The 24028-nt window shown below is 48.2% G+C and overlaps 1 protein-coding gene across 2 annotated transcripts in view; it reads right to left on the bottom strand.

Moving 5' to 3' along the window:
- The window catches only part of GPC4 (glypican 4), a 65631-nt gene that overhangs the window by 26258 nt on the left and 15345 nt on the right, over positions 1–24028 (bottom strand). For both annotated transcript variants that reach the window (XM_061353230.1, XM_061353231.1), the window contains exon 2: positions 10599–10757. In XM_061353230.1, the coding sequence (XP_061209214.1) occupies positions 10599–10757 (159 nt within the window). The remainder of the gene's footprint in view (positions 1–10598; positions 10758–24028) is intronic.

Here is a 24028-nt window from a genome sequence, read left to right as displayed (position 1 = left end):
GGCACAGAAGGAACATCGTGCAAACCACGGGCAGAGATTTCTGCAATGAAGAGAAGAAAGCCCAAAAATCTTTTTTATGACTTAAATGCTAATCTGACTAGTAACTCCCTCCATCTAATTAGATATTAGTTCTCCCCTTCACAGAAACAAGCTGATCAGCAAACACCAACGTAACCCAGCATTAACCTTGCCAACACAAGAAGAAAAATGGCAGGCTCCTCTCTTACGTCTTGACTGTTTGCTGGGTAAAATAAATGACCACCTTTTATTTGTATTAGAAGCTGACTTGTTCTCAAACAAAGCAAACACACAAAGGCCTTGGTTGCTTATTTTACAGCACTGTAAAAGCACGTTTTACAGCTGTGTTGCAAGCAATCTGTACTCATTAAATTATCACTCTGACAGGCTTCCTGTGAAAAGCTGTCAAAGGCAAACATTTCTCACAGATGACAAACCATAGTTTGCTGGTGCTCTCGGAGATGCTGTTATCTGGAGGGATGGCAGGCTCTCCTTGCCCTCCAGTTATCTTGTTTAAACTCCCAGAACAAGGGTTGGCCCCTCTGTCAGCAAACACACCACTGGGAAGGGCTTCCCAAACTAACCCATAGGAGCAGCACATGGCTTGAAGGTCTCCCTGGTTCTCCTAAGTGCAGAGTGGGGGGAGATGTTTGGGGTACACAGAGAGGACGGACCACAGAGCAGGTGTGGGGTAACATGGCTCAGCCAGCTCTGGTCCAGTCTGATACAGGAGCAAGTTGCCATTGTACAGCTTCAACCCATCCCAACCTAAGCCCTGCAGATGCAAAGCCATCTCATACCTTGTGGTGATGCCCAGGAGGATGAGTGCAGGAGAGGGTACCAGAGCCACAAAACCTTTCCTAACACCAAGAAGAAAGACTACTGCAAAATAAACCCTATGGATGCTATGGTCTTTGATGCTCAAAGGGAGATGACATTTCCAATGCAATTAATTTTCAGAGATAGAAAAGGCAGGAATCTACAGTGGGGCAATCTACAGCATTGGGCCCTGTTTATTATTTTAACATGTTTGATTTCAGGGTAGAATTTCAATGCCCAACACTTAAGGGGTTGCCCAAGGAAGTTGGGGCTGCCCCATCCCTGGCAGTGCTCAAGGCCAGGTTGGACACAGGGGCTTGGAGCACCCTGCTCCAGTGGAAGGGGTCCCTGCCCGTGGCAGGGGTTGGAGATGGAGGAGCTCTAAGGTCCCTTCAACACAAACCGGTTTGTGATTATAATGAAACTGTAAGAAAGACTGGAGGTGACATGGTATTTCTGCAGGAAGAGTTCTGGAAAAACCAAACCAAACAACACAAAACAACTTCCATAAAAGAACACAGTGGGAAACATAACCCATAACATAGTTACTTGGCAATTTCCTCTTTTTCCAGGTAATAAGATGTACTACCTGTTTGCATCTTAAGGGCAGACCAGCCCTGCCAGTAACCCAGCACAGTATCTCCCTGAGGTGCTTCCACATAACATCAGCTTCCACTGCCAGAATAACTCAAAACACTCTTTCTTCCCTATTGTGAATACACAAGCTACTTACACACAATCACTCCATCCACTGTGAGGAAGAGGGCAAATCCCACCTCCAGACAATACATCCACTTCCTTCCACTTTTGTACCCAGCACTTTTTAATCTTGGATCCAAAGGTCTCATCCGAAAATAGCTTCCAAGTAAGAAGGGATGCAACGTTTTCCCATTGCTAACGTTTTCATAGCACATTAAGAGTGGGGTTATCATACAAGAGGGCTTTTGATGAGGAGAGCCTGCTGCTGGAGGGCACAGTTCTATCCCCATCAAAGGTACCTCCTGGAAATTAGATGACCACATTGAGGGGCACATCCACCTTCACCAAAAGGCAGGTTTGGTCATTTCCCTACGCCTGCTGGTGACAAAGGAAGCAGCAGCAAAACCTCCTGGGCTGAGCTGCCTCCTGCCACCACCGGCTGCCCCTCAGCAGGGCCATAGCCCTCATGTCCTTTACCCCTCCATCCAAGCCCCAGGCTGAATCCATAGCGAACCACCATAGGATGCAAAGTTTCGCCTTGCACTCCCTGATCTTCAGGAATGCTCCACAGGACCCTGCTTGCTCCTCTTCAGCAACTGCAAAGAGACAAACCACAAGGGACGCAGGGCTCAGCATCAAAACAACCTAGACTGAGCTGGGGAAAAGGCAGAGACTTACCCAAGACTCCCAAAGGGTCTTAACTCAGCAAGGCTGTTGAGCCGGTGTGCTCTCTACAGACTCCCATCTGTTGGCCACATTTGGGTGTGCTGATGTCCCTCCAAAAGGAGACCAGGTCCACCACGCACCATTCTGCTCCCCAAAGCCACTGGACAAGCCACATTTCCCATGCACCAGGTCTGCTTCATTTTAGAACTGGGTTTTCAACTGGCCTTATTCTGCTTGAGGTTTCCAAAGTGACTACACAGACACCAGGTAGATGTGAGATTACCAAAGACACCTTAAAACACAAAAACCAGGCTCAAGCACAAAGAGGGACTTTTTAAGGACACAATTAATTAGTTTCAGCTAATTTGCCACCCAGCTTTTCAGGTATCCTCTTAATATGCTTTCCAGATTACGGGTCATTAAGGACCGTCTGTCTTACCAAAACCTTTAATTTGCTTGTCTGCATAGACAATTATGCTTTCTAGCATGTACAGAACCCTGCCAGAGATTAATTACATTTTCTCATTAAATGGTTTGTTCATAACACATCCACAACAGCAAATCCGTGTTCCCAGACGAACGTTCTTGCCTGAGCCACAGCCCTGAAGGCACCATCCCAAAACCTGTGTAGATGAGGCCCGCAGTGATATGGTTTAGTGGTGGTCTTGGCACCACTGAGGTAATGGTTGGACTTGATGATCTTGAAGGTCTTTTCCAATGCGGTTGATCCTATGATCCCAGCGCCTTCGCTGTGTGGATGCAAACTCCACCCTGCAGCTGGTTCCTACCATGCAAAGCAAAAGCCAATGCACAGATAAAAGGGATGCGGAGGGAAGGAGACAGATGTTTCACAGCTCTTCTCACCTCAAAGGTGAAGCCATCCGGAGCCATGCCACTGACTCCAAAGGAAAAGTGTGCCTCATTATTTTGAGTATGCCTTCACTTCCTCTATTGCATATAGTGCATTTGTAATTTCCACCAGGGAAAAACAAACCATGGCTTAACAACCTTCTTCCGGAAGTGTTGGGAAACCGATGCAGGCGCAGTGTTAACACATTTATTGAATAAGAACTCAGGAAGGGCAGGGCGAATCCACAAGCTGTTTCTCTGTCCTGTTTTCAAACATGTGTTAGCACTTACTGACATGGGAAGAGCTCTTCCACACAGTTTGAAGAAGTACAGGCTTAAATCACGCCAGTGTCGCAGCAACAGCCCCAACATGTGAACTCTAAAGAGGGGTGGGAGGGAAAACAGCATCACTCCACACTTTGCCTCATCAGTGAAAGGTTCCAAGACAGTAACAACAATTGGGCTGCAGCCTCATAGGGAAAAAAATCATCCCAGCCACCAAAAACCAGGATTTCTAGAACTTGTTTCTGGAGGGCCCAAGATGCTGTGGCTGGCAGGACCCCGAAAAAGCAGGGCAGAAGATAACACACAGAGCGAGATTATCACCATCACACTAAGAACCAATGAAAAGGGAGGGGAACACAGTGTGTCTGTGATTCAAAGAGCAGCACATTGCATCCTGCTGCACATAGCAGTCATTCCACAAATTAGGAAAGCGGTGACAACAGAAATGCCCTTGGTCCCCTCCTGGTCCATCCCACATAGCAGGATGAGCTGACTTCGCAGCCTCCTTGTCCCTGTTTCTAGGGACCATCACTACTCACACGTCCTGTTCTGGGTCAGTTATAGTGGCTTTCTGCAGCTGCTCGCACGCTGCCTCCTCCCCAAGCAGCAGGTTCATCATTCCCAGTTCTTCCATCCTCACGACCACAACTCATCTTCCCCAATGCACCTCCCCTGCTGCTGCTTCTTTTCCCTCTGTTTGCTCGCTCGTGCCTCCACTCCCCCACCGTGTCTTATTTTCACTGCACCCATTCCTCCATCTCAACTGACTTTTCAAACACATGGACTCCCCTCAGCTGCTTTAGCCTGCTGACCCGCATCCATAGCACACCAAATTCCCACCTGCCAAACCTGAAAGTGAGCTCCTTCAGGTTGCCTCCTGCATACCCCACATTCAGAGGAGCTTTCTGGGACGCTCAGTAAGACATTTCACACATAGGTATTTCTCCAAGCCTCCCTTCCTCCTGCTGTTGAAGAGCTTGAGGAGAACCTGTGCTGCTGAACAGTGGGGCTCCCTTGCTCCCGTTACCTCAGTTCCCCTCATCTCCTCACCTTTGGACAGAGAGCTCCTGTAGCTAAGGCCACCTCTCTTATTCGTACATCCAGCGTGCAAACAGCCAAATGCTAAGACATTACAGCACCTTTAACACTAATGCAATCACTCCAGCTCTGCACTGGTGGGTTACCACCAAGCCTACTACAAGAGCCCAAACCACAACCAAATCAAAAGGCATCATCCATGGGATCCTAGCTTGCACATAGAGGTGGCTCCTATATTCAAGAAAGAGGAAGAGAGAGTTAATTTTAAACAGACAAACAATGGCTCATTGACTGGTTGACAGCAATTAGTAACCAGAGAGCATCAAGCATGTTTCCTGTGTGTAAAGCAAGCTGCCCTCAGCTTTGCTTTTGGAACAGAATAACCCAAAAGAGCAGTTTACCTGTGATCTGAACAGCTTGGACCTGAGACAGGAGAAGACTGATGCCTCCAAACCCATACACAAAGTGGGTTTGCCCACTCCTGAAGTCATTGCCCAGTTACAAAACCCAAACTTTGGTTTCCTTCTCCCCCGTCCCTAAACCTACAGGGCAGGAGCCTCCCCCCCACATCCTCCTTTGAGATCTCCTGAGATAACCTGACCTCAGCATCTCCCCACATCTTCCAAACCAGCAGCGGGGTCCCCATCACTGTTGCATAAGCATCACCCTTCTCAATGAACAGGGCTAAAACCCACAGTGGTTTACGAACCTCCTTAAAAACCTCCAGATGGAGAGGAGCCACTTCAACAAAAACAACGAACAAACGAACTTCCAGGCACAGACAGCACACAATGTGCTTCATTATTGCTGCAGAGAGTGGGAAAGCACAAACAAAAGCCCACAAGTGGGATTTACTAAAGGAAGTGTGTTGGTGGTTGCTCCCTCCTGCTTCTCCTAAAACACTCCATCCCTACCCTGGGTGAGCACAGGTCTGACCCCAAGCCTGAAGGATGAGATCTCAGCGATTGCTTCTTCTATGACATTTTAGGGATCTTCCCATCATTTTCTGTCCTGTTTGGTACGAAGTTTGGTGCCTGGAGAGGGAAGAACAAGGCCGTGCCTTCATTTAGACATGAGTGGCAGCAGGTAGACAAAACCACTCTATTGTTTCTATGTTAATGATGCAGTTGCCACCAGCACGCACACCAGAGGATGGGTTGTAACGGCAGAGCTCTCTCCACAGCACAGATTGATTCAGGAGTGGGAACACCACACAGCAAGCATCGAAGGTCCACCAGGTCTCCCCTCTCCGTGTCCCTGTGCCCAGAGAAGCTGTGGCTGCCCCATCCCTGGCAGTGCTCAAGGCCAGGTTGGACACAGGGGCTTGGAGCAAGCTGCTCCAGTGGAAGGGGTCCCTGCCCGTGGCAGGGGTTGGAGCTGGAGGAGCTTTGAGGTCCCTTCCAACACAAACCAGGCTGGGGTTCTGTGATTTACCTGCAGAGGTCAGAATCAACCCCTCAGTCCTGGGTGCCATGGACACGGGGTGCTCTGGCACAAGGGCAGGATGAGGCCCCAGGTCTCTGCTCTTGCAGGCAGTTTCCAATCCAAAAGTTAATGTGAGATGAAGGTCCCCAAAGGGCAGTTATTTCGGTGAGGCAGAGCGCCCCGATGCTCTGCCAAATTCTAACTATAGGAGCAGCAGGCTGGGCACCTGCGGGGCTCATCTGTCACCGTTTGCCTCCACACTGCCTGCAGGGAGGAGACCATGGAAAGCTTCCCCTGGTCCCTTCTGTCTCATTCCCTGCTCTGTATCCCACTGTCCCGGCACACCTCCCTGCTAACTCCCACCTGGAAGCAGCGGCTGGAAGCCAGGGGTTATCTGAACAACAAAAATTACACTCAGAAATGAGGTTCTAGAGGGGTTTTGCTCCCCACTTTCAGCAGCTTGAGGGTATTTGGCCAATGCCCCCCATGACCGGTGACTGAGATTCAACCACATGCCAGTAGTGGAACCAATTCATGCACCCAGGAGTAACACAAGACTCACAGTCAAAGGGCACCCTTTAAAGGGGATGGTTTAAAGATGCATGGCATGATTGTGCTTTACACCTATTTGATTTGTGGCCACTGTGCCCAATACAAACACAGGGTCCACGGACAGGAGTCCCCTCCAGGCCCTCTGCCTGGTCCCCGCACAGAACAGGGGTGGGTGCACCACGGTCTTGGGGACCCCTGGCTGCTCCCGCTGCTTGGATTCGGTTTCGTTCCGCTCATCATCCTGAAGGGGTTTCGTTTTACACTTCCGGATTTGCTTTATCTTGAACGCTAATGGAAAAGTCAGGGTGAGCAGATCAGAAACAAGACTCTTGGCACTCAACAGCTTCCCAGAGGCTGGCTCAAGCTGTATGGTTCTGCACAAATCCCACTGTCGCCTGGGCATTGGGAACACTAAAAACTATTGCCAAACCAGCTCCCATTCACCTCCTGTACATATCCCATACAACAAGGGCTGCAGAAGCTCACTCGCCTTTCCTAAATCCAGAGTGCACAGAAGAAAGGGACAAGACTTGGGTTAAGTGCAGCAGCAAAAGCCCTTGTGAAACACAGGAGCAGGGAATGAGCAGCCACTGGACTCGGCAGTTCCCCTGCTCACTAGGGCTTGGGCTCTGCCTTCCCAATCACTCCGCAACCAGCCCACAAAACAGACCATTTCTGCCCCCAGAAAAGGCCTGGCACAACAGATGTGTTCCAAGAGATCCAGGAGGTGTCTTTAATAAGAAAAAAAAAACCAAGAAATCTTATCTAGGAAGCAAGAGAACAGCGGAAACGCTGCGGAAGAGTTATGGGCTCTGTCCTGTCCCTGCTCCAATTCCTCAAAACAGCTGAGCAACTTCCCCAAAGCACTGCTTGGCCAGCACAGCCCCTGGCATGGAAAACTTCAGCCTCAAAGGGCAAAAGAGGTGAAAGTTCGAGTTTAATAAATGGGACCAAGCATTTACGCAGCCTCAATGTCACCATTAATCCTGCTAATGTTATTAACCTGGGAGAGGGAAGGGGAGGGCACTGCCTGGTGAAGATGAGACAAGCCAAAGGGGGAAAAAAGCCCCAAAGCAAGAAGTGTGGTGTGGGGGCTATGTTTCAAGCCCTCACTGTTGTAGCTGCTTCTGTGGCATGAGGTGTCACCACAGTCACACAGCTTTGGGGCTGTCAGATGGAGATGCTTACCTGGCCAAGGGAATCACATGCACTAACTTCTCAGTGAAGCCCATAAACATACCTGAGATCATGTACACCATAAAACCCAGCAGATGCTCACTTCTAAAAACACCTCGCAGTGGGGAAGCCAACAAGTCCCAAAGTGCTTTTCTTTATATCAGAAAAGCCTTCCCCTTACTGCTGATGCTCTATACCTTACCACTACACCAGAATCAGGCTAGTGGTTTAAATTACAACAGGAGAAACCCCCAGGAGCATACATAGCTGTACTGTAAGCAAATATTTACACAGCCTACATACGATATGGGACTCCAAAGCTTCAGTCTTCTCCCAGTGTCTGCAAAGCAAACACACACGGGAGGATCTGACGTTGTCACATTACGCATTAGGAGCCGAAATGCCTTCTGGTCAGCCCTATGGGGATGGATAATCAGTAGCTTGTTCCATGCTCCCGATTAAGAGGAGATAATCCATTTCTGTATGGCTTTGGTGTCAGATCAGAGCAATTCTGGCAACGGTTCCAATGGCACACAGCTCATTCAAACACTCCAAAAGCCACAGGGCATCCCAGCCTCCACCCAAAGGACTTCAACTGTCCTTCCGCAGCGGCAACTGCTGCAAAGGTCAAGCATATAACGGAGGCAGCACGGTTCTGCCTCTCCTCTCAACCTGAAGGTCAAGGCTGAGAGATTAACAGCCAGAGAACCCATAACAAACACTTCCAAAGAGCTGGAGGATGCAGTTTGCTGCTTGAGCTGCATCCTGCAGAGGCTCTTGGCAGCATGGGGATGTGCCACACTGCAAGAGGAGTGTTCATCCCCCTTGCTGAGTGACCAGTTCATGGAGCAGAATTTGGTCTGTGCAGTAACTCATCTTGCCTGCTCAGCCCCTCCAATGCACTCCTTCCTGCAGTCTGAGCACATTGCACCAAGAAGTGTGGGAAGGATTACATTCAACGAGGAGAACCCAGACGTGCAAGGCAGAACTGATCATGGTTGACCTGATGACCAAGCACCAGGACTGAGGGAAGGAAACAGCACACTGCAACCAGCTGAGCACTCAACAGCAGGCTCTTAAACAAACACAACTAGCCAGGGCTCGGCACTCCAAAGCTGTCATGGAAGGGTCTGACCTCAGAGGGAAGACTCCTCAACCTGCCCAGCCACCAGCATGAGTGCTGCTGGAGGAGGTGTGCCTTCAGCCTCCAGGTGACTGGGCTGGAAGGAGAGAAGCAGGCATGATTCAGTCTTCCAAGAGGTAAATGATGGAGAACAGTAATCAGTTAATCTCTGCTTCCAGCCCAGGTAAGATTAAAAACTCCCTAAATCAGCTTTGTCTGCAGCAAATGAAGATTCAGCTCTGATATTAGCAAATGTTCAAAGACAGAGCCATTAGGCTTTGGGACTAGGTTGAGGAGGTTGTTAATTCTCCTTCATTAGTTTTGTACAGGGCAGAGAAACACCCTGCAGGGACACGCCGGGCCCAGTAAATTCAGCTTCTGGGAATAGGATCACAACATCCCCTTCCAGATTTGCCTCCCAAGGACTCCCAGGGCCAAGATGAGGCTAAGGCCAGCATAGGGAAAGCTGTGAGGGGCAGACAGAAAACAAAACGCAGCCCTGCAGCCATCTCTCGCCCTACAAACAGGCAGCCACACCTCACCATGTGTCTGCACCACAGCAGGGCTGCTAAGACACTGCACCCTGCATGCATGCTTTGTTTTCAAGGCAGCATTTCAAAAAGCTTCGTCGTTCATTTAAGGTGAAGCAGATGCTGCTCCTCTGGTCTCTTTGAAAGGGCTTATCTATGGGCTGGATTTCATTAAGTGTCTTGTTCTGCATTTAATAAGCTTGCAAGTCTAGACACTTTGCTTTTCTCTCTATCACCCCTTTGGTGTGCCAGCAGGTAGAGACAACAGAGGTTAAGAGGGAAATATTTAGCTAGCAGATTTAGATGCTATCAAGACGATTGCATCATTCCACTGTGACTCACTGCCATTTCATACCCAGAGACTTTTTCACTTACCCTTTTGAAAGCAAGAGGCTGCTACCTGCTGCCGTCAGGTAGAGGGGGTCTCTGGGAGGTCTCAAGGCACAGACTTTGCGATATTAATAGAAAACCCATGTTGAACTAATGACCAAACAAGGGAGAAGAACATCCAGAGACTCTGCGCAGTGGCATCTCCCTCTACTACCAGACAACGATGATGATGTACGAGCAGAACAATCTCAGCAACCCAGTCCACCTGACTCGTCAGGTATTACCATGTGCCAGTGGGTACCACCTCATCCCCCAGTCAACGAGGACAGCCCAGGCAGGAGCCTGATGCTCTGCTCCTCCTTCAGGGGCATGCCAAGGGGCTGGGGCTGCAGTGACCGGGGACACCAAGGGAACTGCCACAACCAAGAGCTGAGCAGTGAAACCAAGAGATGCTGTTCAGACCTCAGATGAGTGCAAACCCTATGGAGACCCAGTCTGACCGGACACTGCTGTGGATCAGAGGACAATACTGGGACCAGGCATTTGCTTATCAGTCAGCAGTAAATGCCAGTCAAAGGATGGGAACTCAGCAGAGACTTTGTTCATTTTCCTTCTGACCCTGCATCACACTTGAACCCTTGGCCTCCTCACAAAACCAGCTCTGTGCTTAATCTGCTGCTCTGCTGAGCCCCAAAGGCTATGTGAGATGGATACAAATCCTGCTGGTTCATAACATGCTGGGAAAGATCAGCATTTTTGTGGATCGGGGCTGCGAGATGCGCACGTTACAATTACACACACTGCAGGGATGTACCAACAAAACTCACTGCGAGCTTGTATTAAGAGCAAAATGGTTTTTCAAGGGATTAATCAGAAGGAAAGATCTTTGGGAAACAAAGAGCCATAAGCAGCAAATACTTCTCTCTCATGGGATTGCAAAACAAGGCATGCTCTGCCCTCCGAGCCACGAGTCATGAACTTTCCCAGCGAACGGGAGGCAGAGCAGAACAACTGCACAGGCAACAACAGGATGAGGGTTTTCTTACATCTGATCCCAAGGAAAGCAAGTTCAAGGTCTCCGCACTTACCATCAAACTTCTTGTAGCGAGAACTGAACATGGTTTGTAGGTGATTGCTAAGCTCTACAACGGCGTTCCTGAAGTCGTGTTTACTCTGCTGGCTGTACTTCTCCTCCATCTCTTGGGAGCAGCACGTGTAGCCTTGGGAGCAAACTTTCAAATGGTCACCTGAAAAGCAGGGAAGAAAATACCCCCAATTAGAAGGATTCTCTATGCAAAGAGGTCAGCTTGCAAGGCACAGGGAACGAGGACCCACAGCACCATCCCCTTCCAAGGAGCATCCCCCTCACTGCGAGCACTGCACCGGGCATATCAAAACCTGGTTCTGTAGAACTTTAGAGCAACACATGTAAATACGACCTGGTCTTTCTGCGAGAACATTAAAAAGGGGCCTCCTATTTATTCAGTTAATAAATGGAATAAACACGCACTCATCTCACACAGTATAATTTGAAGATCCAGCAAACTGACCTGTATATTCTTTGATATCTACCATGAAATTTTTGCTGAATATTTTAATTACTTCCAATTCATTCAGTTCGCACACCACACAGTATCAATGCCAGCAGTCCTTTTTGTACAGATAAACCCTTTCTTCTTCACCTCCAATTACCACAGGAGGAGTCACCTCTCAGAAGCACAGTTATCACCGACACTAAAGTACACGTGGTTTATGCTACAGCTCACTGATGCTACAGCACTATCTTTCCCAGCTCCCAATTTGACAGTTTTCCGTCATCGTCCTGGGTGAAACCAGGCTTTAGAAAATTCAAACAGATTTTTCTTCCTTCACCCTGAAGGATGATTCTCTCCTAAGAGTTATCTGGCCCAAGATGGTGTGGTCAGAGCCATCATCAAGTGCTTCCGTTATCTACTAGAGCTCCATTTCAAACTTTCACAGGCAATCTGGACACAGGATCTGGCCCCACATCATTTGCTTTTAAAGCATCTTGCTGCAGTGTGGGATGAAGCTGCTTCTAGCACCAACAAAACGCTGCCGTCGAGTTTGGTGGGCCAAGGTAAACTCTTCCCATTGCAATCCTCAGCTCCAGCTTCTCTGGCAGGTCCCACAAAGCAGCAGCACCACCGTGGGCTGACACGAAACTGGTTCAATCTTGGGCAAACTGTGCAAATCTTTGTCAACTCTGAAGATCTGATCAAAACAAGCAGTTAACATGAGAAACTCATCCATCCAAGTCAGATGGTATTTTAGATGACACAGCCTACATGTAAGCTGCTGCCTTCTCTCCCAGTTTCACACCCCGCTGCCAAACCTTATCTTCCATCCCAAGGAAGCAGATGGAGGAGTAAAGGCTCTTCCCTACCTGCTCACACCCTGAAAGCCACCAACAACCACCACCAAGATTCAGGGACTCATGGCAAATGCAAAGCAAACCACCTCTTCTCAACAGAGCTGTGAACTGTGTCCTTACTAAAGAGCATCAAAAGTGGGTTTACAGAAACAAAAGCAGGTTTTGCACAGTGCAAATCAAAGCCTACCCATGCCTAACAGTTGCTTCTTTGCCTGCCTTCTGCCAGACCTCATACCAACATCATTTACCCAGCTATTGAACTTCTGCATCACTTTGCTTCAATTTCCAGCCCAGAAATATTGGTATCGCTCCTTTCAAACACTTAAGGACCATTTTAAAATGAGCTATACATACTGTTATATCTATAAATATATCTATATATAGAATTCCTAAGAACCTCTCCTCCTAAATCTATTTTCCTCTTGTGCTGTGGGGTTGGTTTGTTTTCCCTGGAGTTACAGAGACCTTGACCAACAGATAACTCCGCCACAGCTGATTATTGCACAAGCCCATCCGCTGCTCTTGAGTTCCAGCAAGCTCAGGGTCTGTTACAGGAAACAGCACCACCTGGGCACAGCCTTCGGAAAACACAGAAAAAAAGCTCACAATCTCCTTACGCATACATTTTCCTTCCATGGATACTATTCCTTTCCACCTCAGAGGAGCGCCTCCAGCAGCAAACGCATTAAGGGGAGCAGCACTGAGGGATGCGGCTCCATTTAGTTTGACAAGGCATTAAGGGAGGAGAGGAAGAGGCAGATTTTCAGAGCCTGACCACCAAATCCATCCTGGAATGCACCTGGAATGAGCCTGCCTTGCTAGCAAGCATTACAAAGGGAAAATGCCCAAGCACCACAGCTTATTTCAATACAGGACTACAGCTCTTTGACTCAATGGGAAACAAAGAGCAGTGGAGTCATAACTTCAGCTAGAGTGGCACCTAGTTTTGAGGTGTCAAAATAACACCATTTCAAAGCTCTTGTAATGGTTTGGGGTTGATTTTTTCCTGTATTTCTTATGGGGGGAGTATGCTGGAAATACACCTCATAGATTCAGTCCTATTGCCATGATGTACGCCTGCCTTTGATGGTTAAACTCACATACTTCCCATTCTTTTGTGTTGGAGTGGTAAGCCTCTACCCTACTTGGCAAATTCAAACCTACTGATAGCAGGTTACACTCGTTACACTGGCAACTTCTCAAGTTCTTCACAGATGCCCTGGGCTCCCCAAAATGACTGTTTTTAGCAACTACTCCATTTATTTATGGCAAAAAATATAAGAGCCCCATGCACTCCACAAATACAAACAACAGGTTTATATCCATTTATACCATTAAACTAAAGTTACCAGGCACCTAGTGTTACAAGCTAAATCCTTGCTCTTTGATCCCTCTCCTCCCTGATTTGCACGGTGCCTCCCCAGGACACACACACAAAGCCAAGCCAAGAGAACACTACTGGTAGTAAATCAAGCTTGCACAGATCTCATTTGGTTGATCATTAAGAAATTATGCTCCAAAATGCAGACATTCAAAAATGAATGACCAAGCAATCTAATTATGGAAGATATTTCTCAGTCATGTCAGCACTATGTGGTCTTGGCTCGTGATCAAGAATTAGCTCTGTCTGGAGCCCAGGAGCTCCGGCTACTCAGTGCTAATCATAGAGGATGCACTGTGTTACCCCGTGTTAAAAACCAGAACGTTTAGGGCTGTGGGGTGCTTTTCTTGCACTTTTCTTATGCCACAGTGGGAGACATCAATGGAAAGTCACTCAAAGACAGTGGGGGCTCCAGTTTTCCCACAGGAAAGGTTGTCCTTAGCACCTCCACATCCCTGAGAATACAGCCTCACTTTAGCAAAGCAACAGGCACTGACACAGCTTGTGAGAAGTCATGTCTAGCCTTTGTTTTACATCAGTTAACAGAGCTGATCTGGTCAGCATCCATCCACAGGACTTGCCCCATGCCTGAGTTTGCAGGGAGAGCAACACGACATCCCATCACCTGCCTGGGTGATGGATCCATCACCTGCCCTCCGGTGAGTGGCTGTGGTGTTGGGAACTGCTTATGCCTCCAAGAAGAGACCCCAGCCAGCTTCAAAACACAAAGTGCTACAACCATGGTCTGCAGGGGAATGAAAACCAATGGTCCATGTGAACACGGACCAGTCACACACAGAAAACACTCATCCAGAGCCAAGACCAAAGACAACGCTCTTTGTCTTTCCAGTCAACTCCTCTATGGAAAAGGAGTGAAAACCAGATTATTTAGTTCCACTGAAGCAGCGACCTAATGCTTATGTACATTATGTAAAGAACCCTCCTGGTGCGCGCTCACTGTCAAGGACACATTCGGCAACAATTATTTCCCGAGTTAAAACTCATCAAACAATGCCCATAGAAGGCAACTCTTCATCTACTGTTGAGTGTTAAAGACTCAACAGCTTCTGTAATTTATCACCATGTGAGCACAGCAAAAATACAACCCTGCCACAGCTTCCTTTCAAGTTAGGCTCCTTATTGAATTGTTTGGCAGGGTGTGCAATCATCACATCAGGGGCTGCATGGCAAAAAGAGCTTAAGTAGCAGAGAACGACTCCAAGTATCTACCACATATGCATACCATGGCTGCAGCTTGCCATGGATTCGCAGCAGATCGTTCCCATGGCCTGTTGCAGCAAGCCTTTTCCTCTGTTTTACACTACAGATGAACACAGGGAGAAAAAGGAAGGACCAAAATTAAGGAAGAAGCTTGGCCAGTTAACAGCACACCTCTGGGGAACGGAGGTGGAGGTTTAAAGACAGAAATGCAGTGGTACACAGCACTGCCATCGGTACATCCAAGGAAATGCGCTCAGAAAGGTAATCTTGCAAACTCATCATTTAAGCCATCACAGAAACACCACTTTTAGCAGGCTCTGGGCACACGGAGTTTCCTCCAAATCAAGTAACTGTTTGGCAGTGTGCTGGAAAACAAGTTCTCATCGAGTGAGCAAGCGTGCACTGCGAACTCGGGGGGCTCAGTGGTCCTGAAAAGCAGTTCTCTTCACCCATTTCCCAAGGCCTTTCCAAATGTTGTTTCTGGATGTCTAATGTGGCTTCCCAACCTGCTTCGGCCAAGCTCATACTTTAGGGGATATTGATGGCTTGGCTTCACGAACAAAGATCTGAGAAGGGCTTTACCCAGCTTACTACCAGCATGATGACCAAGGGCATGTGGGATAGGCAAATCTGGATGGAAAACAGGCTTCTTAGGGAATCAGGAAGCTTCCGACCAGGACTGTCAACTCCTGGGGCAATCTCAAGCGACCCATATATACCTATATATATACACACCTATATATACCTAGCTGCAAAACTAGCAGGAGTTCTGTACTGGGAGGCAGAGGTTAGACTCTTACACAGTTTAGCCCTTCACTGCAGCTTGGTAACCAAGCCAAAAGTCATTTACCATCCAAGATGTTACTGCTGGACTGGGCTCCCATGCGAGTTAACAGCCTAGGTAAGCTGGGCTGATGGGGGAGCAGGAGGTGAACACTATGGGGGGGACCAGTGCCATCCTTTCAGCCTTGTGCTCTGCCTCTTCCCTATAGAACACACGGGCTTGTGTCATCTTTAAGAGTTTTATGACTTCCTCTGAACCAAATACCAAAGGAATCCTGGACTGTAATGCCAGGCTCTAATCCGATTTCACACTAGACTTGCCTTCTAATTATCACAGAATATTAGGCTTCCACCCATCATATATAATTGACATGCTACCGAGGCTTTACCAAACCCCCAACAAAGATGACAAGAAACACTAGCATCACCCCTGAGCACAGCTCCACTGCTCTGGCCCCACATTAACAGGGAGTGAGAAGAAGAAAGGGAAGTGTGAGCTTGTGATTGACTCCAGCAGAGTCATCGAGACAGACAAGGCTGCTGAACCATCCACCCAATCCGATCACCTTTAATTACACCCAAAATACCAAAACCAGCTCAGTTTTCCTGGCTACAGAATGAGATGGGGATGCTCAGCATCTCTGGGAATGGACTGTGAGGTCGGTGCTGCTGTAACCCTACAGATGATCAGCACAAACGTAACAGCCCCTGTCCCCCCGGCAATGCTGGGTCACCCTAACCACTCCTTATGCTGCTTGTAGAAGAGAAGCATACCTGCTAATGAAGAGTACTATAAAAAACCAGATAGCGAGTGCCTCAGCATATACATCTTTCCATATGACACGATACTAAGCTGCAAATGCCAAAGGGAGAAAAATAACCCAGCTCTGGTGTACACCGCACATCCAAAGTGTCACACGTGCATGCTGCCTCACGGAGTGCTTTTTAGCCCAGCATTCCAGGAAGGAAGAGATGTAAAACAGCACTGAGGTTCTGCTAACGGAGGTGATGCACCCACCAAGAGCAGAGTGGGAAGTTTCTAAGCAAACATCCTGCAAATGATGCAGGGCTGCTGGTATCCTCTGGCCAGAGCAGGTCAAACCAGGCTGGGACATTCGGAGCTGTATCTTCCCCAGTCCTGCCAAGCACACGGTGCCATTTCCAGCCCAAAGCAGCGTTTCTACTGCATGTTTCCAGAAGAACTGCTTTGTGCAGCATCCTCCCTACATCCATCCCCATCAGACACAAAATAACATACCCCATTTTCAATGCAAATCATTTCCAAACCTGAAGGCCACTATCACACAACCTGAGCCAGCTTTCCTTTCTTCCCTCCTCCAACATTTGCCATTATCATCGTGCTCTCAAACCCAAAAAGCACCAAAAGAGCATCCCACATACCCAAACCCAGGTCCTTGTCGTGGAAGTCAGCAACCAGCATTGCCTTCCAGCCTGGCCCAGCAGCTCCAGCCCTTCCACAGCCATGGAAGACCTGGTCCTCGATTCGCCCATCAAGGATGCTCGCCCCCACCTGCATCCCTTTTATCCAAGCACCCAGGATTTTTAAGCCAGAAGACATCCACACATGCACTCAGCTCCCAGAGCTGACTGGTAGGGTTATGGAAGTACCACAGTCTGGCAGCATGTGCCAGCGTGCAGCATATTTAACATCCCACTCAATTAGCAACCATTTTAGAGAAATGGTTTATTTGCCTTATTAATGTTAAAGCCACTTGTTTCCCCTGTGCTTCCACTTGGGTTATTAATCAATGCACGTTTCAGCTCTTTGCTGATTACTCTAATGGCACAGAAAACCTCCCCAGACTCACAGAGCAAGCTTATAACACTGAAATTCCCTTTTCCCCCCTCCAAACCTGTCAAGCAGTCAAAACACACTCTTTGATACCCAAACCAAAGCCCTTTCACCTACGCTTAACAACAGTGAACTATTTTCAGTCGAGCTTTACTGCATCTGTTAACTCGGCTGCTAATCCATCTTGCAGGCGCAGGGAATGCCAGCGCACACAATACCTCAGTGACATACCTCCCTTCAACACAACAAATAATCCTAATTATTTCCATAGAGTGTACCTACAGTTACCTAAAATACCCTACACAACCCAGGTCTGTCTGGCTTCTAGTTTCCCGTTTTGCTTTGTTGACAGCTTCGGGTTCCCAAATTTACTGCCAAGCGAGTCAGGGACTTAAGAGAACAAGAGAGATTTATATTCATGTGTGTGCATTAAGCTAAACTCACATTAGGAACCTTAATTTTCTACTGGAAAGAGCAACTTAGGACACAAAGAGGGCTCTTGCCTTCCACCCGCTCAAGTCCGAATTCCTACCACAAAGCTTGTCTTCGAGCTGATGACAGAGCCAGGTCCCTGAAGGACCATGACCAGGCAAATCCCACCCGTTGAGGCTGAGCAGAGTGATTTTGGGATATCCCTCCTGGGCAGGGGCAGACCAGGAAAGCCCTTCCTATGATCCTAATGCAGCTCTTCACCCGAAAATGAAAGCCAAGGGCTTGTCTCTACTCTCTGCAGCACTCTGAAGAAGCATCACTGGTCAACCAAGGTCCCCTCCTCTCACATTGTGATTGTGGCAACAAGGAGGTTCAGGTGGAGACCCCCAGTGACCAAACCCAAAAATGCTCTACAGCGCATCTGAGCCCTTTGCAGGTGATGTCCAAGCAAGAAGGATGCAGGATCTCACCTTCAGTAGGGTTTTATAAGAGTTCATTTACAAGTTAAAACCCTGCTCACCTGAGGAAAAATACCATCACTGCTTCGTTTCCACAGCGCAACCAACAATTTCCTTCCCAACAGGGTGGCCCAAAAATGGTGAGGTTTTACACCCTGGAAAAATATGCCATAATAGAGCATGCTTTCATTCCAACAAACAGGATATTGAGTCAATTAGCGGCACACCAAACACAAACCAGACAGATGAAGATAATGCACTTCTGCAAACATCAAACACGAGCCCAACCACACAAAGACCTGAATATACAAATAAAGCGAGGGGAAAATAATAATACTACACAATTAAACTTATTATTTAAGCAAACCTGGAGACTAAAATAGCTCTGGTTAAGTAGAGGATTCTCCCCAGCTCTATCTAAGACACAAACCTTTAATGAAAACCAAGAGTTGTTTCTTCATTAAAACAAAACCAAACCCCCCTACTTGACACTGCTGAGTGAGAACTTCGGAAATGCAAATGCTCTTTATTATCATCAAATTCTTGAGGCATGAAGCAGTTTTCATAACATGTCTCTGCCTATATGCCCCATGTAAGCAGTGTTACACAACAGACAAGTTATGCTGAAGAGTAGCTTGGGGTTTTTCCACTTCTCTGGTGAGGAGGATGGATAACACAAGGCGCGCAGACGACCCCTCTCCGGGACAGTGAGGACAGGCAGTGCCAATGCCCCTCCATCAGCCACCAAAGAGCAGCTGGAAAGCCCAATGCCGTCAGCAATTTTGGGCATACATATAGGTAAAAATAAAGGTTATGATTAAAAAGCCCCCAAGCCTGCACAGAGCCAGTGATCAGAGTGCAGAATTCCACAGAAATAGTCCAAGAGATTTTACAGGGATAAAACTCCAAAAACACCCCACCAAGTATAACCTCGTGCAGTTAGGAGGAGGAGGGGAGGCAAAGAAAATCCACTGGGAACAGCACACACAGAGAATTATGAAGCCTCGAGCACAAGGCACAGTAAACAGAAGAGATCTGGCTGGGAGACAGTTACTTTCTTTATGAGACTTCTCATTTTTTTCCTCAAATTCCCCATGAAGAAGGCAAAACAAAGCCAAAAATCACCCTGGTTGGGGTTTGGGGTTTTTTTTTTCCATAAACTTTAGGCTATTTGCCCAAAAAGCAGCTTTGAACCAAACCGGATTCCACCACAAACACCGCCATTCAAACTGCAGTATTTTTCCTTCTTAACCACATTTTCTCCCTCCATTTTCACTCCTTCTCCTTCGTGGAGGGACCCTCCACCTGGGAGACTCACAGCACACACGGGCAGGCAGGAGAAGCAGGATACACAGCTCGCAATCGCTTTTCCAGTGTTTTTTTTCCCCTTTTCAAACACAGCCAGTTCCAGCCTCAATGCACAAAACCACGTTTCAGACACACACACAGTGGTTGCTTGTGACACGTACCCAGGCTTACAGCCTTTTGCCAGCACAGCGGTCATCTACTGGCAAAGCTCATGAAGTCCAACATGGCCAAGTGAAAGGTCCTGAAGCAGGTCAGGGCAGTCCCAAGCACAGACACAGGCTGGGGGAGAATGGATGGAGCAGCCCTGAGGAGAAGGGCTTGGGATGCTGGATGGAGCCAGGCTGAGAGAGCTGGGCTGGGTCAGCCTGGAGAAGAGAAGGCAAGGACCCCCATCCCAAGGCAGTGCTGCAGTGGCCATGTGGTCAATGTCCCCAAATACCTCACCTTTCCCATCTTGCCAGCTACCAGGGACTCAACAGAAGGGAACTTTTCCTTCTCACAAAACTCAAACCAAGCACGCATCATCTCACAAAGCAACCCTTCCATTGCCACGTTTTCTAAGAGCACCAGCAGGAATAGGAGTACTAAACCCATGTGAACCCGCAGCTATGACCCAAGCAAACATTTAACAGAGCCCCAAAAGCTAAAGATGTTTTCAATTCCTTAAATAAGAAACAAAGCTCGTGAAATTCAGCCACAATTTCCTGTTTTCGACTCATAATAAAATTAAAAAACATAGCTCAGGCTTTATACAAACAATAATCTAATCTATAAACTGGAACACAAGAGAGATGTTAATTAACTTCCCCAGAGATTAATTCTCTATGGAGGGACCCAAAATAGGTACTGGAAAGTACCCGGATGATGTATTTCATCCATACGGATGCACTCCTTTACCCTGCATTGGGTGGTTTTGGGCAGGGAGGACAGTGAGCAGCGTGCAGGGGCTCAGCAGGGAGCCAGCACCAGGCAGGGACACCCATGTTCTAGGTGACATGGACAGGAGGTCTCCTTTAGCTCCCATGTGCATCCCTTGCTCCACACAGCTGCCAATAGCAGGGCTTATTTCCCAACCGGCAAAGGCAGCCTGGACTTTGGATCAGAGCAGACTCCTTCCTCCTGCCACCCCCATGTGCCACTGGCCACCGATCCCTGGGAATCCTGCTAATGGGGAGCAAAAACGAGCCCAAGCTCTGTAACAAGGAGGAAAACTCTTATCTCCTTGATTTGCAAGAGCGTTGCTCCCTCCGGTTTTCTTGGGGGCAGGAGGTACAACTTCTGGCTATTGTGAGTACATACAGGAAGATGCAAAGGTTTCAGGGTTCAGGAGTAGCAAAGTCCAGCTGTAACCTAACAGTCAGCTCATGCCAGGAAATGGGCACCCTCCCCTACTGCTGCACATCCCCAAAGGCACCTCACAAGACAGAAAAGGACAAGCTTTGGACTGCTTCCATCAGGAAGGGCTAAAACCTGAGGGCCAAGCAAGAATGAGGTTGCTTGGGCAGGTGTCCCATCCACCTGGGCCAATGCAGCCCACGACCCTGCCCAGTAGGCTTGCTGAGGACCAACCCTGAGGGCCTTTGCTCCCCAGATCCCCCCTATTTCAAGCCAAGGGATACCTGAGGCCTTTCTGCAAGACCCAAGTAATCAGCAAGGTCCCCAAAACACCTCCGAGAGCATCATCCCATTTGTCACAGCAAACTCACAGGCATGCAAAGCCCTTCAGTGAGTGGCCTCAGACCAGCCCCAGGGTGAGCATCCAGCAGCTGGGGGATGTCAGTGCCCTGCACAAAGCAACAGTTGTGCAACGCCAGCAAAACCAGAGCCCAGCCATGGCAAGAATCACTCATTTATAGGATGTTTCCCGCCCTCCAAGTCTTTAAGGAAGAACTTGACTCCCCCCGCATCCCTTTCCAATGCACAATTTTCCACTTCTAAACCACCCAAAACCTATCCAAGTCCTCCATGAGCAGACCCTAACTACCAGACTTGCCCCTTGCAGAACAGAGTCCTTCCCCACGTGGCCACATCCTGCCGCCCCTCGCAGGACAATTAGCCTTAATCCTCGTTAGTTCTGTAGGTTTCCTTTAAATCCCGTTACCGCATTCCTCCGTGCACTCAAGCGCTCAGCCTCCTCCTCCTCCTCTCCTCGGTGGTGATGGTGACCCCACGGTGCCTCCCGGCTCCTGACCCGCCGGAGCTGCACCGGTCCCAAGGGCTGCAATGCTCCCGGGCTAATCTATCTTCACTGATTAGTTCTTAATCAGGAAGGCAGACGTGAAGGGAGGGGGCAGATGAAAAGAGAAAGGAGGAGGGGGGCTAAATGGCAAAACTTGAAGGTTTTCTTCAAGGAAAAGCTCCCTTTGCTTCAGGAGACAACGAGGAAAACCTGGTCCAAAAGCAGCGTTTGAAGTCTAGCTACTTTCATATTTATAACGCTTGAGTCACTGCAGAGAAGCTCCGCCAAAGCACACCGACTTGGACGGCTACGTTCATTTACTTTGGAAGTTTATCCAAGCCTGGGTTAAAGATAAACAACACGCCTGGATGTGAAAAAACAGCAGAGCCGGGCTGCCAGAGCAGCGGGGAGCTTCCACCCGCTTTGATAGCACCAAGGCACGAGATGGTATCGGCGCAGCCCAAAATGTACTTACTCCTTCCTGGAGAGGCGCGGCGAATTGCTTGTGCTCGGGAGGCATTCTTGCCATACTCGTATTATGCAAATGCTTCAGCTTAGAAAGCTCAGGCACAATCAAGGCATTTAGACCCGATTCATTAATGGCCAACAGTTAACAGGCTGCAATTCCTCTGTCTGGGGGATCTGGGGGGTGTTTAAGCCAAATCTGTAAAAACTCTATATGTATCAGCCACACTTTTGGTCTGTTACTGAAGGCAGGAAGCACCTTCTAGGCCAAAACACCCTGAAAAGTAGAAGTAAAACCAGATTTTATCAGGTCTCCACTGTGCATCAGTATTCCTAAACCCGTCTCCACCAGGGACACAAGGAAAAACGCAACTGGTGCCATGTCTTAACGCTCAGTGCAAACCTTCCACAAAACCAGAGTTTGATGGAGCATGATTCTCTCAAGAGCAGCACCTACACATAAGGCTACAAATGAGTTTTCAGAGCCTGACACCCTCCTTTCTATTTAAAGTTTAAGTCAACACCACCACACAAAACCCCAGGGTCTTTCTTAGCAAAGCCGCCCCGAAAACACATGGTGAACATATTGCCAAGTATCAGAGCCGCCCCAAAAGAGCGACGATGCGAACTTTGGGGACTTCAAATAAACAAATCCGAACGGATCAATCCGCGAAGCCTGTTTTCTATTTGCGGCTTTGCGTTTGCTGGTTTATGTTGCTTTTTCTGTCTTCGCTGTTTGTTTGCTTTCAATTACCCTGGCCCCTCCTTATCCTAACCTCTAAAACTCCCTGTGTCGTGCCGGCCGGGAGGCAGGCAGCAGGACACCATAGTCATGCAATTCCAAATGGGAGCTGGAGGATGCTCCGTCTTCAAAAGCTGATGGCTTTGCTCTCAAATTAACTGCTTTTGGTCTAAACTCCCCTCCCCATAATAAGGGTATGGCACCAGCAGTTTGGCATCCTCTCCAGTGGAGCAGGGACTATTTGCTGCTTCACAGGGCATCAGGAGGTAGCAAGCAAAGATTACCAGATGTGGGGTTTATCACCTTAAGTGGAACCACCATTTTCTTTATGGGAACCCTGTTTTTTAAGGTTTTTATCAGATCACTGCGATTACAAAAGCTTCCCTTACATGCTCAAAAGCTCCTATAAAACCCCTAGTTCAAGGTTTATTTGGTCGAGGTGGTTTTCAACTTGGGAAGAACGACTTGCGAGTGATTTGTCCTATAAACTTTGACCAGTGGCTCCGTGTGCTCAAACCGTGCCTGCCTTGTGAGCAAAATTCCATCAGCTCACTGACCAAAAGATGTTCTTTTAAGAATACTGGAAAAAAAGAAAGAGCTTGCAGCAAAAAGGAAGTTTCAATTACTTTGTGAAATCAAGCAGAAAAATTAAGATCCAAGCAAACTTTATTAGCTCTGACAAGCAAATGCTGAAGCCTTTGTTTCTGATGTGCGCAAAACTTTTACTAAGGAAGGGGGGGGGGTGTTTTGGGGGTTGGTTTTCTTCTCTTTAAGCCACAGAAATATGCATCCCTTCTTTTACATGCTTTTCGACAAGTGGGTTTTGTAAAGCCATTCAAACGGAGGCACTGGCACAGAGCTATCACAAAGCAGCTGATTCCTCTCTAAGCATCCACCAACATTTCCGTGTGTCAACAGTGCTCCACAACCACATTTATCTATGTAAAAACCCACATTAATAAGCCCTTCCCCTGTCTGCAGAGCTTGCCAAGCAGAGTAACAGTGCACAGTACCCAAGACCTTAGACCAGGTTAAGAGGCGACTGGAGGGGTCTGTGGAAGCACACACACATAGGCAGCAGTCTGAAGCTTGGAATAACAGGGGCTGTGGCCCCCCTGGAGGTTCACTTTTAGAGGGCTCACAAGCTAAGACAGGCCAAGAGAGCTGTGCTACCCACTGCCCTGCTCAGCCCTACACTGCTCCTGTGAGCAAACCATCCCCTCTGCCAGAACCCTCCCGGCGCCTGGCCACCAGCACTTTATTCCCCTTCCTTCATCAAGGACCAAGAATCTTCATTTGCTGAGAAAATAAAGTTCAGCCCAAGAGCAGGTCCTGGGCAGACAT

Source organism: Neopsephotus bourkii, unplaced genomic scaffold, assembly GCF_033783945.1.
Source record: "Neopsephotus bourkii isolate Nb327-2 ecotype Australia unplaced genomic scaffold, CSIRO-AGI_Nbou_v1 NB_668, whole genome shotgun sequence".
Taxonomy (NCBI): domain Eukaryota; kingdom Metazoa; phylum Chordata; class Aves; order Psittaciformes; family Psittacidae; genus Neopsephotus; species Neopsephotus bourkii.
The sequence above is the reverse complement of the archived record's forward strand: the minus strand, read 5'-3'. Positions and strand labels throughout refer to the sequence as shown.